At 44.2% G+C, this 19,140-nt stretch overlaps 1 protein-coding gene and 1 long non-coding RNA gene across 5 annotated transcripts in view; both read left to right on the top strand.

Moving 5' to 3' along the window:
* Positions 1-19,140, top strand: part of LOC308467101 — a 175,658-nt gene that overhangs the window by 92,101 nt on the left and 64,417 nt on the right. The gene's annotated exons all lie outside the window — the stretch shown is intronic.
* The window catches only part of LOC308467069 (zona pellucida sperm-binding protein 2-like), a 29,624-nt gene continuing 16,144 nt past the window's right edge, over positions 5,661-19,140 (top strand). For 3 of the 4 annotated variants that reach the window (XM_080988453.1, XM_080988452.1, XM_080988455.1), the window contains exons 1-9: positions 5,661-5,791; positions 7,849-7,907; positions 9,515-9,607; positions 10,066-10,190; positions 11,508-11,654; positions 12,366-12,461; positions 12,575-12,742; positions 13,283-13,379; positions 14,591-14,814. In XM_080988453.1, coding sequence (XP_080844579.1) covers positions 5,766-5,791; positions 7,849-7,907; positions 9,515-9,607; positions 10,066-10,190; positions 11,508-11,654; positions 12,366-12,461; positions 12,575-12,742; positions 13,283-13,379; positions 14,591-14,814 — 1,035 coding nt within the window. In that variant the 5' untranslated portion in view covers positions 5,661-5,765. Of the gene's footprint in view, positions 5,792-7,848; positions 7,908-9,514; positions 9,608-10,065; positions 10,191-11,507; positions 11,655-12,365; positions 12,462-12,574; positions 12,743-13,282; positions 13,380-14,590; positions 14,815-19,140 lie in introns of those variants that run through there. The other variant, XM_080988454.1, reaches the window with a different exon arrangement.

Here is a 19,140-nt window from a genome sequence, read left to right as displayed (position 1 = left end):
TTATTAATTTCTAGGGTTTAGGGGGAAGAGAAGAATGGAAGAGAAAGGAGAGGACTGCTGCCCCTTAAGAGTTGGGCAGCAGAGGCAATTTCAGCACCTGCCATTTGCCCCTTTCCCATGCAGCCAAAGTGGAGACAGTCTAGCAACCCACACACACACAACAGAAATGTGTGCACCACTCAGACCCTCCCCAGGAGGAGGTGTAAGTGAATCTGCTGTATTGATCTTGAAGCAAGGGCCCCCAGCTTCAGGGTCCCTCCCCCCCCCCACTGCTTCCTTTTTTTAAAAAAAGGAAGCAAGCAAAAGTCTCTTGCAGAACAAGAGATACACAGGGAGATATGTAGGTGCCATTCCAACCAATGGCTTTGTGAAAAAGGATCCCACTACTGCCTTTTAGTGTTTTAACCAATGACTGAGGTCACAAATATAATTGATGTTTATGACAGTCTTCTGTGCTATAGAGAAAAATCTAAAGTCACGCATCCATTTTTGTAGAGGGGACTTCCTGGTTAATTCTAAAAGTGTTTTTCCCCCTTGCAATTGTTGCCTCCCACTTGGACTCCATGCTTCATTAAAAAAGAAAAGAAGGCAAGTCTCTAGTTCTTGTACAATGACTGCCACTCAATATTTATTAATATAATTGCCTTAAATTATTTGAGGAGTCTTGGTCCAACATGTACTGAACTTCCTGTGGTGAGTCCCAGAGCCTAATTACATGCTACATCCAAATGCATGTAAAAGTATTTTGATACCCTCCCAAAAATGCAAACTGCTTCACAAGAAGGGGGGGGGGGGAGGGTGTTGCCCTGTCTGTACTGCAAAATCTCCCTCTTCACAGGATTCCAGTTATATGTTTCCACTGTGCTTAGAAGTCTGCTGGGAAAGGTAAGTAAATGGCTAAGTATTGCCTCCCCCTTGCAAACCGTCTAGTCTAAATTTCCCTCTCCAGAGGAGCTTCTCTTTCCAAAAAAAAAAAAAAAATGGCTTTAGGACTCTCTTACACACATCTGTAGTTAGGTGCTCAGATGAGGTTTGTTGTGTGTTTTATCTCCAACAAATTGAATGCATGGCACATTTTAAAGAAAAGAAGAATGAATATCCTGAAGTCTGTGAAGCAGAGATTTGGGGGAGTGTTGGCCATGCAGAACAAAACAGAAGAAGCCCTTGACGGCCATTTACCTGAGTTTCCTGAGATGGTTAAGCAGGTGAAGGAGGACAGGCAGCTGGGCAGATGAATTGGAGGATTATGTATCTCAGTGTTCTTAGACACCACCTCCTACAGGTTACTTAAGCACTTCTATCTTACTTGCTGATTTCTGAAGCCAAAAAGGCTGTAAATCCCATTTCAGTCTATACTCCCACACCAGACTGTTCCTGGCTAGAAAGACTGTTAAGAGGAAAAAGACCTTGCATGCACATGCATCCTCCCCTCTTCATTCCAACTAAACATCCATCTGACAGTCTTGGTGGATTTCCTGCCTGAAGCACAGGAAAGTGTCTTCCTCTCCTGCTGTCAGGCCAGACATTGCCTTGTCAGATTTTGTTAGTTTAATTCAAGTGTGGGCTTGTTCGGGTTCTGCACACAGCCAAACAAGCATTAGAGCTGGAATGAAACTTGTGCACAAAGAAACCACCAGCTTCCCTGGACCTGGGAGGAGAGGTGTGTGCTGTCAGGGGCGGGCAAGGAGTGGCTCACAGACCGATGGGAGCAAAGTGGAGTTGCCAACTCACCAGAAAAATAACTGGCTTGTGTCTTTAACAGCAGCATGTGGTGTAGACATCCACAGGTGGTGCTTTTCATAGTATGGAGATAAGCCTTAGATTACACCTGCTAACATTTGTTGCTAGTTGTTGTTAAAGGCAAAGAACATCAAAAATAATAAAAGCTGGCAACAGTAGAGCAGAAATATGAAGTCTGAGTTTACTCAAAAATAAGTCCCATTAAATGGGATGTTCCCAAGCAAACATAGACCTCTTGCAATCCAAACCTAGGCATCTATACTCCCAAGATCTGACCTTTTGAGTGGTGGCTCCCCACTTGTGGAATGCTTTCCCAGAGAGGGAGGGAGGCAAGCCTTTACCTGTTTTTAGGCACCAGGCAAAGACTTGTATCTTTACCCAGTTTATACTTTAATTTGAAGGGTAGCATTGAGGCCTCTTTCTGTGGGATCAGTAAGTCCTCGTGTGTTTTATCTGTTCTGCTATGTTTTTAGATTTTTATTGGATGAATGTTCTTAGCTGGTTGTCACTTTTTGGTTCGTCTGTGAGAAAAGTGACCAGCAAATACAATAAGAAGTAAGCAAGTGTGTACAAAGATTGCAGCCTTGGCACCATGGCTCTCCATCTCCACCTGTACTAATGCTTCCAAATGGGGGGTAATGAGGACCCTTAATGGGGTTGTGCCTTGCCTCAAGACAGTCGTTTCCCTTAAACTGTTTCTACAGTCACAGCAGTAACCCTTCAGAGGTTTGACTACACCTGTGAAGGTGCGCTCTTCCCTTGTTCCTTGAGACAGGCATTTGCTGACATGAGGCAGGAAAAAATATAGCTAGAAAACATGCAAACAGAGATAGCAGGGTTGCCACATCTTTATTTGACACTGCTCCTGTGTCAAGTTTGACCCACAGACATTAGCAAGTGACCATGTTTATCCGCATGCATGGAAAGTGCCATGAATTCTGCCATTTTCTGTAGCCCAAGCTGCCTTTAGCACAGGAGCAAGAAAAATGTTTTTCTTGGTTAGTTGGCAACCTCTGAAATAGAAAGTAGGCTGAAGATGGGTCTCATTTTGCAAGCTGGACTTAGTGGTTGATCTCTAAATGAGAAGCCTAACCCAACATGCCATGGGCACTGCGGTGACTCCACAGACACCCAGTGTTATCTGCATCTCAACATAAAGATGCTGTGAAGACAGTGGTCTGAATGGTGCAGCAGAAATGCTTCCTTTGCCTTTTGTCCCTTTGAATGTGTAGCAAAAGCTAGTTTTTTAACCCCAATTAACTGCTGGCAGAATGCTTCAGCTGTGTGCTTCCTGCCCAGCTTGGCTGGCTTTGACTTATTTAGCCCACAGAATATTTAACAGGAGGTGAAAACAACAAGGCCAACATGCCATCCAAGCCTTTGATCACAACTTGTGGTAGTCACCAGTGAATTTCTTCCTGTCTTTGTTGGCACACGGACCTCTCTCTCTCCAAAGGCAGCTGTGAGTAGAGCCTCAATCAGCCACCAGGAGGCAGGAAAATAAAGTCAGCCTCTTGAACCAAATAGTCTGGGTGGAGGCAGCATTCAGTCCCTCCCGCTCTTTCTCAGAAGTAATGACTGAACATCTTCAGCAAGTTATGAGATGGCTATACTGTGAGTCCTGAACTCTCAAATGTAACCCACAAGGTCAGTACAATGATACCTTCACTGGGACAAATCAGTGTCTACAAACGGCATATAAGCTTGCACAAAAAATGTTTCTGAGCTTGGCTGCTGTGTATTTTCAGTCTTAAGAAGGCAGGTAACAGGAAGAGACTTTTGCAGACTTGACTGGCCCTGAGCAAATCACAACAGACCTTCAGTGTGGGTTTGAGCAGACCCCCACCTCCAAGCACTAGAAATTATCCTTCCTTCTGGCAATGTTCATAAGAAACAAGGAGGAGGAGATTACCACTCTCTGTACCGACAGAGACCCTTGGCCTTGACCCACTGCAGGTGAACCTCTTTATGCCATGTTTCTTCATTGGTAATTTTAATATTTCTTGTAGAAATATTAGTACAATCAAGCAGTATATAAATTTGTTGGTTAAATAAAAGTAAAAATGCATCTGTTGAAATTCTGTTCACTAAAAGCATGGGCGTAGGAAATAAAAAGCAGCTGATGAGACTTGCATAGCGCATCATGCCAGTCTTTAAACTAAAATGTTTAAAAACTAAAATGTTTAAACTAAAATGCCTTCTAGGCAAAATTATCTGTCTGTTTGCAGCCAAAAGTGAAAGCTTTGAAAAGCAACAGTTCTGTCAATAGGCGATAAAAGAAATTGAAAGTGAGAGGAATTTATAATATGGCGGTTGCCCACATTCCTAATCCCAAAAGTTGCAAATCTAAATACGCACAAGGTCAAGAGCTGCAAGACTCACATCACCCCCTTTTCTCTAACTGACCATCCCAATAGTCTCCCAGTGTTTTGTAAACCCCCCCCCCCCTTTCCAGGAGGTACAGCTTTCCCTCACTTCTTCTACTTCAATCAAGTCTGGCGAGGGTTTACCAGGGCTTAGTATGTCTAGAAAAAGAACAAAAGTACCCCAGGTCATGTGCAGAGTGCATTCCATCACCTATAATAAATCAGTGAGGTGGGTCCTCCAGTTCAGGAAGTATGGCTTGCAACCATACATAAGCTCCAGCACCCATTCACCTTGGTTCTTAAACTATGGCATCTTCTTTCTTCCTCTCCATACTCTATAAAGTTTCCAGACCACTTCATGCATCAGATGAAATGGATAACTCAAGGGATGGTCTAGGCTGCGATGGGTGTTGTTTTTGGCCACTCTAGGCAAGTTCAAATACTTCCCTCCACTCTCACTCATCTAATGGCATGCTGAGCCACAGAATGACATCACATGACCAAGAGTTGACCAAAATGCTATGTTCACATGTTCATTTTAAATGCCTGTCCTGGCTTTATTTCCTCCCATCCCTTTACATTTCCACCTCTGTGGCAGGCCGCCAAGGGAGATCAAGGGGCTCTTGAGTGCGTCCCCTGGAATGCAAAGGCTGTGGCCCATCTGGTGAGCTTCTGGAAGCTTCAGTCAGAAGTGTAGGTGGCGGTTCTCTCACCAAGTGCTCCTCCAAATGGGTGTTCTTTCTCTTTCTTTCTTTCGTTATTTGCAGGACTATTTCTGCAACATGTTGTTGATGTAATGCTGTTGGCATTGCCTCAAGAGACAATGGAATGTGCCTGCAATTCTAACCCCCCTTACAGAGGAGCATGCCCAATTGAATTCAGCGGGTCTTACTTCTGAGCAGACATGTATGGGATTTGATTGGTAGACATTTTAACAGCAAACGTCCCTTAAATTTTGGCTGCGATAAGAAATAAAGTCTTCAGGGTGACATGGGAATCCTGAGGAATCTTTTAGCAGTAACGGATTAATAGGGTTCTGCTCTTCAACAGTTGCATTAAGTGAAGACTGTGAGATACTCAGAGATTGTTCTTAGGTGCTGCAGTTTTTAAATGATGTGTACAGCCCCAGAAATGATTTCAGTGAAGGGTGGCCTAAAAAGGTCAAATGAAGAAGATGTATGATCCGAATGCAGTTGAAGAACTGGTTGGTGAAACGCCTGGAATTCTTTTCTGATTTGTTAGCTGAGGGTGAATATGGACACGGCAGGAAAGACAACAGGCAGCTGCTGGAGGAAGCTTGTGTTTGGAAATAAGCCCCCCCCCCCGCCTCCCCCCTGGGCCACATGGAGGCGAAACGGCGGCGCCCCGTCGCTCGTGATTCCCCTGGGGCAGGAGGAGGACCGGGGAGCCGCTCTCTCCCGTGCGGGGCTGCCTGGGTGAAAACCAGACCGTGTGGGACGGAGATGCTGCCCGCGGGGAAAAGGCAGCTGCCCGCCCCCTCCTGTCCGGCCAGCGCCCCTCCTCGGGGGGAGCCTCCTGCGCGGGCGGGCGGGCGGGGCAGCAGCTGCTAATTGGGCGCAGCTGGGCGGGCGCGGAGCCCTTGAAAGGCGCGCGGGGCGCGGCGGCGGCGGGTCGGGGACGCGGTGCTAGTCCGGCAAGATGGGGAGCTGCAGCCCCGCGGCCAGGTGAGTCTTGTACTGGAATGAGCGGCCAGCAAGGTTTCCTGCGCGGGGGCCGCCCGGTGCAAGCTCCCCTCCACGGATAAAGGAGGTTTCATGTTGAACCTGCTGGCTGCAGGGCTGCCCCCGGGAGTCCCGCTGCCTTCCGCACCCCCGCTGCTTCTGCTCGGGGAAGCCACGGCTAGTCGGTTCAGACAAACAGAAGCGTTTTTGTTAAAGCGAGACTCCCTGGCCAGGCATGCGATGCTATTATGTACATCTGACTTCATTGGTTTTCTAGCCTGCTGTTTCTTAAAGTCGTCTTGATTTCTATGTTTTCACTAGGTTTTCCACTTATGGAAACTGTTCTGATATATTTGTGATTAAGCTGCAAATAACTCTTGCAGGTCAGGCGCTACATCCTCCATACACCTGTGGTTGCCAACCATCGCAGGGCGCTCTGCCTTCTCTCCCTCTGCACTACTGGCAGCCTCTGGCGGCTGTCTCACCTTGCCTAATGGCTGGGCCACTGGCTAAGGCTCAGTCTTCTCTTGGGTATGTGTAGCAACTGGGGTGTGGAGAGTGTCCTAGCCTGGAACACCTTAGGCTTCTGTACTCCACAGACTATGTTTTCCTCCCAGCCGGCTGCTCTTTTCACACCCTAGAATCATAGAATTATAGAGTTGGAAGAGACCACAAGGGCCATCGAGTCCAACCCCCTGCCAAGCAGGAAACACCATCAGAGCACTCCTGACATATGGTTGTCAAGCCTCTGCTTAAAGACCTCCAAAGAAGGAGACTCCACCACACTCCTTGGCAGCAAATTCCACTGTCGAACAGCTCTTACTGTCAGGAAGTTCTTCCTAATGTTTAGGTGGAATCTTCTTTCTTGTAGTTTGGATCCATTGCTCCGTGTCCGCTTCTCTGGAGCAGCAGAAAACAACCTTTCTCCCTCCTCTATGTGACATCCTTTTATATATTTGAACATGGCTATCATATCACCCCTTAACCTCCTCTTCTCCAGGCTAAACATGCCCAGCTCCCTTAGCCGTTCCTCATAAGGCATCGTTTCCAGGCCTTTGACCATTTTGGTTGCCCTCCTCTGGACACGTTCCAGTTTGTCAGTGTCCTTCTTGAACTGTGGTGCCCAGAACTGGACACAGTACTCCAGGTGAGGTCTGACCAGAGCAGAATACAGTGGCACTCCCACCCCAGACTCCCACCCCAGACTCCCCAACCCCGAGAGAAAGAGGAGACAGCCCATTGGGCATGCTCCAGATTAATAGAAAACTTTGTTAGCAAAGATGCCTGAGCAAAACTCTTCCAGATTTGGAAGCCATCTTGGGATTCATCTAGTCAATGCCCTCTGCTCAGTTCAGGAAACTTGCAGCTAGTATCCCTGGCAGGTGGTTGCCAAGCCTCTACTCAGTGCCAGATTTAGGGCAGTGCGGGTGGTTCCTTTGCACAGGTCACCAAGCCAAGGAGACACACAAGAACAACAACAAAAACAACCAAAATACCCTTTGTTTATATGGGGACCAACTCAAAATTAGGCCCCAGCCAGACAGGCAATTGAGTTGCCACAATTATGACACTTGAGAGCATGCACAGAGCATGTGAGAGCAAGGCTGGCATGAAAATAATATTTAGGGGGGTGCCAGAATTTGCCCTCCCTCAGGGCGCCATATTACCAAAGTCTGCCCCTGCTGTGCTTAAGTACTTCCAGTGAAGGAGATGTTGCCATCTTATGAAAGACTGTTGAATGGCTCTTGCTGTTAAGCAACATCTCCAAACATGTAGCTGAAATCTGTTCCCTTGCTACTTCTGCGCCTATAGTTTTGCTTCTACCCTTCTGGAGCAACAGTAAAGATGCAGATCCATATTTGGTGTTATCTCCCTTTGGCTCCCCCACTCTTGTTCCATGTTTTGCCAGGTTTCTAATAGCTGAGGCAGTTTAAGATTAAATTACAAGAAAAGAAAAGAAAATAGTGACAGTCTGGGAGCAACCTAGGAAAGGCTGGCCTCCCTCTGCCTCCCACTGTTTGCATGCAGCGTCAACCATTGTTCCGTGATTCTCTTTTCAGGTTGCTGCTTCTTGGCTTTCTGGCTCCTGGAGTGTGCTTTCAATTTGTTCCTGTAACAGGTAAAAACCACTTGGCTAGATGAATATAATGCCTAATGTGTTTTTCAAAGCTTTTGCATGCCCTTGATTTCCTTCTTGTTGCGAACAGTCTTTTAATAGGGAAGGAAGAAGGGTACATCATTTTCCTCTTTAAAGAAGCTGTGTCCCACTCTTGAACTGCTTATTCATGCAAAGTAAACAGGACAGGAGTTGGCAGCTCGGCCCTTTTCCAGGTGTCTGTCTGCCATGGAGTGGATGATCATAATACTTGCAGCTCCTGTCATGGGTTGGCCAAGATTTGGCTGGGTGAGCCCAGACCCATTGAGAGCCACCCAGCTGGAGGCAATGCTACTCTTTGCACTTGGGACACTAGCATACACTAAGTTAGCATATACAGTGGTACCTCGGGTTACATACGCTTCAGGTTACATACGCTTCAGGTTACAGACTCCGCAAACCCAGAAATAGTACCTCGGATTAAGAACTTTGCTTCAGGATGAGAACAGAAATCGCGAGGAGGCAGCGCAGCGGCAGCAGGAGGCCCCATTAGCTAAAGTGGTGCTTCAGGTTAAGAACAGTTTCAGGTTAAGAACGGACCTCCAGAATGAAGACTTGCGTTGAAGATAAGTCTACCAATTGCTGTAGAAGCAAAGGATGCAAGTCCTTAAGAATTGATCTGTTCCCTCTTTATGTGGCACTCTTAACTGAACTTCCACAATGTTTCCACTCCTCCCCCCCCCCACATCCTACTTAACTGGCTGCATTTCTTTTTCTTCCCCTGCCCATTCGCTAAATAGCCCCTGCAGCCTGGCTCCTTTTGCCCCCCTCCTCAAATAGCAAGACCAGCATTTCTCAAACTTGGGTCTCCAGCTGTTTTTGGATTACAGCTCCCATCTTCCCTAGCTAGCAAGACCAGTAGTCAGGGATTACTGTACTTCACAAAAATGGATCTAGTGCTGATCCTGCTTTCTGTCTTCCCACAAGAGGAAGAAACTGAGTGGGTGCATTATATATGGTGGGAGAGCCCTGGCGCTGCTGTGTAAAAAGACTAGGCAATCTTCCACCCAGTTCATGTGGCCAGGGAGAAGGAGAACTGAAGTTCACAAGGCGGGCAACACAGAAGTCAACCCTAGGAGCAAATCAGTTTCCTATCTTGGCTCTTTGTCCTGGAGAAAGAGTCTGTGCTGGTCCTTCTGGAGTAGACATTCTGGAAACCCTTTGGAATGTCATTGTCAACCTGGGGCATAAAACACAGCTGTGAACAGATGGAGGTAAAGAAAGACTTATTGAAGAACAGCAACATGAAAACAAGATTTGGCTCTCATTAAGTGGGCTACTGTTAGATGCCGCTGGAGGGAATTAGGGCTGCCACCTTTTGAACTCCCCTCTGGCTGTTCCTCTTCATTCTTGTTTAGAGGGTGCAGTCATAGGATGGAGGGCAAGGGAAGGGAAATGAGGAGCAAGCCTGTATAGATGTGTTGAGCATCCCCAAGAGGCTCAACCTGATACTGGGACCATGGCTTGTGAACCATTTAGGAGTTTTGCTCCCATGTTGACTTGAGCCTGATAGAAGGTCGGTGCCCAGTTTGCTAACAACTTTGATTTTTTGTTATCTCCTTGCCCTTCAGATCAGGTTAACGTGCAGTGTCTAGGCAGCCTTGCCCGACTCCGATTGAGTTCAGCCTATTTCCAAAACAAGTACATCAGCTTTGCTGCCATTGGTGAGTTCAGTTTCTTTTCCTTCTTTTGATGAAGAGAAGACTTGGGCGTTGTTCTACATGTAACATTCTTTCTTTCACCTTTGGAAAGGGGGGGTGCATGGGTCCCGCATGTGCGCCTTAACCCGGTTCTGGCCAGTGGCCAGATGTTTGCTTTGCTTCACTGGCTTGAGACAACCTCTCCAGAGATGCATTGGCTGATATCATCACTGAGGGTTGCAAGACTATGTTTCCTGCTGCATGATGACTCTTGTTAGCATGCAAAGCCCATTGGCCAACAATCGAGTATCTGGTGCCACAGGCTGTAGGTGCCTCTTGTCCCACAGTCAGACGTTTGCAGCAGGGTCTCAATGAGGTATGTTAAAGAATGAAATATTAATGCACACAATGCTGTTGTGGGTAACTATTCTGAAGCGATTTCCCTTTCCCTCATCTAATGATCTACATTCTTGTCCTTCCAGACCAGTTTGGCAGGCCCTGGCCTATAGACGAGGTCCAGTCAGCAAAATGTGGATACACAATTTCCCAAGACGTCTGGGGGAATATAGAGCTCCGTGCCTCGCTGCTTGGCTGTTATGCTCTGATGGTGGGATATGGGGCTAAGCTGTATGCTGCAGGGATTGTGAAGAGGCTTCTGGACTCTTTGTGGGAAGCTGTCTTAATGCTCAAAACAAACTGTTTTGCACAGCGGTGAGGAGCCGCCAACATAATGAGGCCTGGCGTGGGTCCCAGTTTGGCCTGTGAGGTGATTCCACCACAAAACACACCCACTTGCCCCCATGCCTGAGGTCATCTATGATGTCATGTGTGGACATAGTCCAAAAGGAACAGCTGGGTCCTTAAAGCCATTTCCCCCATTGTTCCTTTGCAAATGGAGTTCCTTGATACTGCTGACTGACACTGACAGGAAGGCCCACTGGGATGGGCCGCACTAGGGCATTCTCCATTGGCTCTTGAGGCAGAGTGGATTGAAGCCTAGGCAATGCTGACAGTCTGTGAGAGACTTGGGGACGTTTCAGATCAAAAGGGCAAGGCACTATGAAGCACTGAGGCCTTAATTTACCATTCAGATGGCCCAGAGCATGCAGGACTACCTCCCGCCAGAGCTGTGCTATCTGCTTGCTCTGACCAAAGCGGCTGAACCTGTATGATGGCCTTTGAATTCTGCAGTGCCTGGAACCCATAAGTCTTCCTGATGAGAGTGAAAGTTATGGGCAGAAGTATGTGCTTAAGCATGGAGACTGCTAGAAGAAGGTGACGGAGTTGGGACATAAGGCAGTCACTGTTCCTGGTCTTGGGAGCATCTTAAAGTTGGATCTGCATGCAATGCCCTGTAGCTTCCCTGAGGACTAGCAATTTAAAACAACCAGGAGAATACAAAGAATACAAACAAGGGTGCCATCTAGGGAGGGGGGTCGTTGTATTATGTTTCAGACCACCTGTGGTTAGTCCTCAGGAACACCTCGACATCTAGTTATTCCACTAGGTGTACGAAGCTAAGCACAGCTAACTGAAAGCAGGTGCTTTTTAATCTCTTAAAATTTGAAAATATCCACAAATAAATGTTGTGTCAAGTTCATTTTAGTAGGCATTTCTTAATGCAGTGTCTATAAATTCCTTCAGCCGCTTTCCTTTTAAACACCCTTGGAAACATATGCCAGTCCTTGACCTGCCCCAAACACTGTCTTGTGGCTAGGGCCTCTCTCTCCAGCCAAACTGACAACTTTCCCTCTTGCATAATTACTGGATTGCAGACATTCTAGCAGCTTTGTTCTCTGAGCAGCTGGAATGTTTGTTACATATTTAATCCAGCTCATCCTATACTGCGGGAGGAACACTTCCACCACCGCAAGCATAACCCTTAATGCAGGTTAACTGTTGGTCCTCTTCTTCCCACATTCAGGATGACCAGCACTTCACTTTGAACATCCAGATAACGGCAGCGACAGACCCTGGGATGCAGCATACGGTGGTGCTTAACGTTCCAGTGAGCTGCTCCTATGGCCCGTGGCAGCCTCGAGAAATAGTCTGTGAGGCAAACTATATGGAGGTAAATTTTTATATTAGGGAGCCAAGCAGCATTTTGAAATGCATGAGAGGCGTACCTTGAGATCTGCTGCCGCCTTTCAAGAAGCCAAGTCTCTGAGCATGAAGACTTTCACTTTCCAGAGCAGGAGGTTGCAGACACAGTGTACAGATTCCCCCAATGAACCTTGGCACTGTAGTTCTTTTTTTTTTTAAGGTGATGGGAATTGTAGCTCTGTGAGGGGTAAACTACAGTTCCCAGGATTCTTTGGGGAAAACCATGTGCTTTGAATGTATGGGGTGTACACAGCCTGTATTTACAGGTGTACACTAAAATGCTCTTGAACCTCTCTGACTCTGCTTATGTCATGTGTGAAAGTTGATCTGGGGGTAGAATGTGGAGGAAAAATTGTGTGTTCCAGATGCACATGGGGAGAGGTGGGTGGCAGGCTTAAAGGTTAGAAACAAATATGAGATGCCAAAAATAATTTGAGGTATACACTTCAAAGGCCAGGAGCCTTGCTCCTTGATTTCATGTCGGTTGCCAGAAGAAGCAAAAATGTTTAGTTGGCAAATCCTAATTGCAAAGTAAGTGTGTGTGTGTGTGTGTGTGTGTGAGAGAGAGAGAGAGAGAGAGAGAGAGAGAGAGAGAGACGGATAAGGCACGTGGGAGATCCTGTACAGAGAGTAGCTGTGAAGTCTCTCCCAATTACAATGTCCCCTTTCCCCACTCAAGGTCTCTGTAAGAAGGAACGTACCACCAATCCCAGACGGCTTTCTTCAAGATCAACCTGCAGGTCCCCCTGAGGACTGGGCTGCTGCCTTTCCGGAGGTATCTCTCTCCTTTGCCACAACTGAGAAAGAACTGGGGGGCAGCAGACTTCCCTATGGGAGGTTATTTTAAAACTCTGAAATTATTTCTTCCCTCTCCTCCCTCCCCCATAGGCTGTCGCAGGGGCCTCCTCCATCTGGCAAATCGTCTTTCACATGGATGCCAGGAGGAAGGCTATGCGGGTGGAAGAAGCTCATGCTGCTGGCTATGGAGTCAACACCACAGACACGAGGATCGTGCTCAGGGCTCCCTACAACGCCACTGAGGCTCAGAAGGTGGAGGTAAGTGCATAACCCCCCCCCCCAAATAAGGAGGTGCATGTCAGAAGGAAACAGCAAGAGCTTGAATGGTTTGTAGAATTAAGAGTTGTATTTTTGTGTGTGTGTCTTTACACTGCTTTGATGGCCTCAAGCTGTAAAGCAACTTATAAAATTGTAAAGTAAAAACAAAACTTGCATAAGATAAATTTTGCACATATATTTACCTTGATCCCTTCAGCATGGAGCATCCCTGGCATGGCCAGGGACACCTGTGTCTTTTTGAGCTTGGAAAATGTGCACCTTAGTAATGAGAAATGTGGGTGGCATGTAGTCAGCAGAATGCCTTGGCTAGGAAGTCTCTCTGAGTGTTAGATGATATATTTCTGCAACTGAAGTAGAAAAGTGGGAGTAGAACTAAGCGCAATTTGAATGGCATGTGCCTAATTCTGCAATGCCATTGAAAATAACTCTGCTCTTGCTAGTTCACGGGAAAAGGGACTGAGCTGTGAGGCACTGAAACATGGCAAATGACAGAGAAAGAGCTGCTGCTTCTGTTTTCAGGTCAATGGGATTCCCTTCTCCTCTGTGAGGTCCAGCACCTACTACAAGCAGCGCTGGATGCTCCTAATGGTGGACACAGCAGTGACCTGCCCTATAGGTATGTAAACAAGGGGGTCTGTCTTTTGAGCTGTAGACCCCTTAAGCCCACAAGAGTTTCCATGCTTTGGATTCCCTCCTTGATGGGAATTCAAAACAGTTGCATTGAAAGGTGAACCTACCTTCTTCACATCTTCTGAAACAATATGAAAACAAACACAGCTATACTAAAAAAATTGCTTCTCTGAATTTTGCAGTACAGTTCTTCAGACAAGTAAGGTGTACAGCATTGCTTATACTGGGGATAAAGTGTGTATAAACATTCATATTAGTGAAAATTGGGGGGGGGGGACTCACTGCCAGAACTCACTGGAACTCAGTTGAAGCTCTACTCAGGTTGGTGCCATTGCAATTGTACAAGAACAAGGTGAATGCTGAACGATTTTCATGTGGACTTAGCCTTTCCCTTTTTTATCTTTTGCAAACTAATGTTGAGAACTAAATATGAGGTTAGAAAAATGAGAAACAAAGGACTTATTCACACCTTCCCTCCACTCTTTCCAGGCACAGTCTGTAATTCAAAGTTCTGTGTCTGAGTGCTCCCCCTTCTTTTTTTGTTCTGGAGCTTTCCCTGTGAAAACCCAATCATAAAGCTCAGTCAGAGCAAATGGTCAGTCTGCAGAAAATCAGAACTGACATTTGCTTGAATTCAGCTTTAAATAGTGGGTTTTTGCGGGGGGGGGGGGAGAGAGCTCTTGGACATGAAGCATTGAAGCAAGGACCTCTGCCAGACTTTAGAAAGAGCAAAAGGGCAAAAGGCAAGTAAGTGGATTCAGCCCCAAGAGGAGCCAAAATTGGCATGTTCCTCCATCCACAGACAAGCTGTTTGCTTAACATTCATCCTGGTTTGCTTGCACAAAAAGCTTATGTGGAGGTTAGATTACATGCCGTCTCTGTCATTCTGATTTGTTTGCTGGGTAGTTATTTGCCAATGAGCATCCAACCTGCATTCATTCCAATTTGCTTGCAGTATGTCTTCCTGTTGCTCATTCATTCATCCCACACTTCAGTGCCTTTCTCTGTCACTTTCCGACCCTCAAAGAGCCTGTTTCTTTTTCAATGTGGTTTTGTTGTGCTGGGGCAACAGAACCCTTTAAGCCACTAACTGGGAAGTCTAAACTTCTGGAATGGGCTTCAGTCTCTCCCACAAAAGAGTGACCGTCTGGAGACTCCCTAAGCTTCCCTCTCTCCCGCCTCACTCCCCTCTGTCAGATGGTGTGTACTACTCGAAGGAAACAATTACCTGGACTATTCCCAAGAGCATCCCTCCTCTCCTGGTTGGAGCTGGCATTGTCAAGGAGCTGAAAGTGGACATGGGGGTCAACCTGGACAAACTGTCTACACAAGACATCAGAAGTTGGGGATACTCACTGGCTAGTGACAAGGATGCTATTGTACTAAAGATGCCCATTGGTGCACCGGGTGGTAACTACAAGGTGGGTACGGATGTTGTTCCTGGATGCTTTAGATAATTCAATGGTCTAGCACAAAGTGTTTTTGAATGGGGAGTAATTTGTTAAGTGGCAGGGAGGCAAATGGATGGCCATACGTTGCTTCACTCCTAAACTATGTACTCTACAAGAGGGGTGGGCAGAAGGTGGATTGGGATCTACTGGTAGTTTCTGGATTGTTTGTAATGGCTCAGCAGGGGGTTGTCTCACAAGGCATATTCATACAAGGTGTCGATGCCTATATGGGCCATTTTGTGTGTGTGTGTGCCATTGTCAACATATGAGTGCTTTCCATTTTATGCCTCCAAAATCTCAATATTTCTTGTTCATGCCTAGATGGGCTCAGTTCACACTCTGTGCTGCCCCTTTCCCACAATTAGTTCTTCCAACCCCTCTCCCTGCAGGTCAGGAAACCTGGGGTCCATTGTGGCCATGACAGCAGGTATTTGTTTACCAGTATGCATGCACCTTCGTAGTGGAATTGTGCAACAATTTTCCATCAAAGCCAAATTTGAAGCATGACTTTATTTATTTTAAAAAATTGAAATACAAGTTTTTTGGTCTATCAGATTTGCACAAAAGAGCAAGTCAAAAGAGAGATGTGTGTGTTGTGCCACACAAGGGCAAAGAATGACCAGGCAGGGAGGAGCATGGGTGCCTCTGATCATTGACTTAAAAGTTTTGGGGTGGAATCAATGGGGCCATGCAAGCGCTGTGCTTGAATAAAAGGATTTTGCTCTCATTTCTGAGAGAGAGAAGGTCCTACTTTGTCTTGTTGGGAAAGATCTTCCTTTCTTTTTTTCTGTACATGCAAGGGCAAATATTATTGATATTGTTATTATTATTATTAAGATTTTCCAACAAAATTTTCACATACCGTATTTTCCGGCGTATAAGACGACTGGGCATATAAGATGGCCCCCCCAACTTTTCCAGTTAAAATATAGAGTTTGGGATATACTCGCCGTATAAGACTACCTCTCTTCCAACGCACACCAAATAAAAATTAAAAAAACCAGTCTCCAGTCCAGCTTGGAAATCCGCTCCACTTCCCAGTGGCCGGGAGCTTCTGGGGCCAATTTTCAAGCATATTTCTGCTTCATCTAGAGAGCTTGGTGTCCTCTGATTTAATTTGCTGTCGTTTTATCCTTTGGTGGGGAGTTGCTGCAGGAACTGCTGCTGTAGCCAGAGTATAAGACGACCCCCGACTTTTGAGAAGATTTTCCTGGGTTAAAAAGTAGTCTTATACGCCAGAAAATACAGTAATCAATACTAAAAACAAACACAAATTACATCTTATATTTTCTATTATTCCCCCCTCAACTTCGCCCAACTTCCCTTTCTGGTTTATCACATATTCATTTCTTCTGCCTATAATTTTATATACCTTATATATTGAAATTGAAATTATACCTTATTAACATTTTCTTAACATTTTACCCTCATATTTATATTTTCTGTTTATATTGATTAATTGTAAGTGTCTTAATCAAATCCTGCAAGTGAGTCCATTTCAGTGCATTGTTTCTGTATATACATCATAAAAGATTCTTAATCTTTCTTGAAATAATTATTGTCCTTATCTTTAAGTCTCTCCGTCAGCTTTACCATTTCAGCATATTCCATCAATTTTTCTTGCCATTGTTCTTTTGTTAGTATTTCATCACTTTTCCATCTTTGAGCTAATAAAATTCTGGCCGCTGTAGTCACATACATTAATAATTTTTTCTTGTCTTTTGGTAAATCTTGACCTAAAATACCTAATAGAAAAGCTTCTGTTTTTTTAACTAATGTTATCTCAGACATTCTTTTCATTTCATTATAAATCAAATCCCAATAATTTTTAATTGTTTTACAATTCCACCACATATGAAAAAAGTACCTTCCTTTTCTTTGCTTTTTCAGCACTTGTTAGAGCTTGTTCTAAATATTTTTGCCATTTTTACCAGTGTTATATACCACCTGTACATCATTTTCATATAATTCTTTTAGTAATATACAATCATTAAATTTTAACTTAATTTTCCATTAAAATATTATTTTTTTATTATTTTTTTAAATAATATTTATTAAAGTTTCAAAAATTACAAAAAATACAGAATACAAAAAGAAAAAAGAATAAAGTTTTTTAAAAAAAATATAACCAAAAAAAGTAAAAAAATAATAAAAAGAAACATACCAAATAAACAGTTAAAAAAACATTAATTTTCCATAACCTATCTTCCCTATACTTATTTCCCCGGACCTCCTCATACCTCCCTTTTTTGTATTCCAGTTCAATTTGTTAGTTCAGCAAATCCTTACCATTAAAATTACCCAGTTGCAAACCTTTTTTCATATCTCTTAAAGTATTACAGCTAAAAACCTCTTAATTTCTATCCAACATCCTTCTAAAATTCCTTAATTTTACAATATTTCTGTAAATAGTCTTTAAATTTCTTCCAGTCTTCTTTCACCGACTCTTCTCCCTGGTCTCGGATTCTGCCAGTCATTTCTGCTAATTCCATGTAGTCCATCACCTTCACCTTCATCTGCCATTCTTCCAGAGTGGGTAAATCTTGTGTCTTCCAATATGGCCCAGCAGTGAAAGTTTCAAATTTGACCAGATTTCTAAATCTTTTTTCACTTCAGTCCAACATTTTTCATAATTATCTTTAAATAAGTTCCCATTTTTGGCTGTCATATTAATCCCCAGGTATTTCACTTTCTTTACCACAGTCAATCCTGTCTCATTCTGAAACCTCTCTCTTTCAATCGGTGTTAAATTTTTCTCTAAAACCTTAGTTTTTAGCTTGTTCAATTTAAAGCCTGCCACCTGACCAAATTCTTGAATTAATTCTAAAACTCTTTTAGTGCTAGATTCTGGCTCCTGTAACGTTAATACTAAGTCATCTGCAAATGCTCTCAGTTTGTACTGTTTAGCTCCGACCTGTATACCTTTAACCAACCGGTCCTTTCTAATCATGTTTAGCAGAACCTCCAGGACCGATATAAAAAGCAATGGGGAAATTGGGCACCCCTGTCGTGTCCCTTTTTCTATCTTAAATTCTTCCGTGACCACATTATTTACAATTAATTTGGCCTTTTGTTCAGAATATATTGCACCTATACCGTTTTCAAAACCTTGGCCTACCCCCATCCCCTGTAGGTGGTTCTTCATAAAACTCCAAGAGATATTATCAAAAGCTTTCTCCGCGTCCACAAATATCAAAACTGCTTTAGTATTTATGTTCACTTCTAGTTTTTCCAAAATATCAATTATATTCCTCAAATTATCGGACAAGTGTCTTCCCGGGAGAAAGCCCGCTTGGTCTTTATGAATCTCTTCCATCAATACTTTTTTCAATCTCTTGGCCAAAATGTCTGCAAAAATTTTGTAATCCACATTAAGTAACGATATAGGGCAGTAGTTCTTAAGCTGGGTCTTTTCAGTCTCTGTTTTCGGTATAAGTGTAATATACGCCTCTTTCCACGACTCTGGCACCCTTTTCCCTTCCAATATTTCATTGCAGACTTCCTTCAAAGGTTGCAATAACCACTCTTTCAGAGATCTATAGTATCTGGAAGTCAGCCCATCCGGTCCTGGAGATTTGCCCAGTTGCATGTTTTGTATGGCACCTTCCACTTCCTGTTCAGATATTTTATAGTTCAGCATTAATTTACTTTCTTGAGAGATTTTTTGTAGGCCATTTGTCTTCAAAAATTGGTCTATGTCCATTTCCTTCTGTGGCCCTTGTGTGTATAATTGTTTAAAGTACCTCTGGAAGCAATTTCTGATCTCAATTGGGTTATGTATACTCTTTCCTTCCACTTCTAAATTTGTAATGGTATTTAATTTTTGTCTTTTTTTCATTTGCCAGGCCAACAATTTCCCACATTTGTTAGCTGATTCAAATGTTTTTTGTCTCATTTGTTTGATTTTCCATTCTATTTCCTAATTCATCATTTCCATATATTGTACTTGATATAATTTTATTTCTCTCAAAATCTCCTGGGACTTTGGTTTTGCTCTCAATTTCTTCTCGCCTTCTTTTATTTTCTCCAAAATGTTGTCTTTCTTTTCATTTTGACTTCTCTTCTTTATTGCATTCTGTTGTATCAAAAACCCTCTCATGACAGCTTTGCTTGCGTCCCAGATTACTCTTTTTTCTACATTGGTGTTCATGTTTATTTCAAAGTAGTCTCTCAAAGTTTTTTGGGCCTTTTTATAGACTTCTTCATCTCTAAATAAGGTGTCATTCATCCTCCATCTAAAGGATCCGGTTGTTATTTGTTTCATCTCCATCCTTACAGCGTTGTGGTCGGAGCAGG

This window comes from Podarcis pityusensis (genome assembly GCF_964106645.2).
Source record: "Podarcis pityusensis genome assembly, chromosome: 17".
Lineage (NCBI taxonomy): Eukaryota > Metazoa > Chordata > Lepidosauria > Squamata > Lacertidae > Podarcis > Podarcis pityusensis.
The sequence above is the reverse complement of the archived record's forward strand: the minus strand, read 5'-3'. Positions and strand labels throughout refer to the sequence as shown.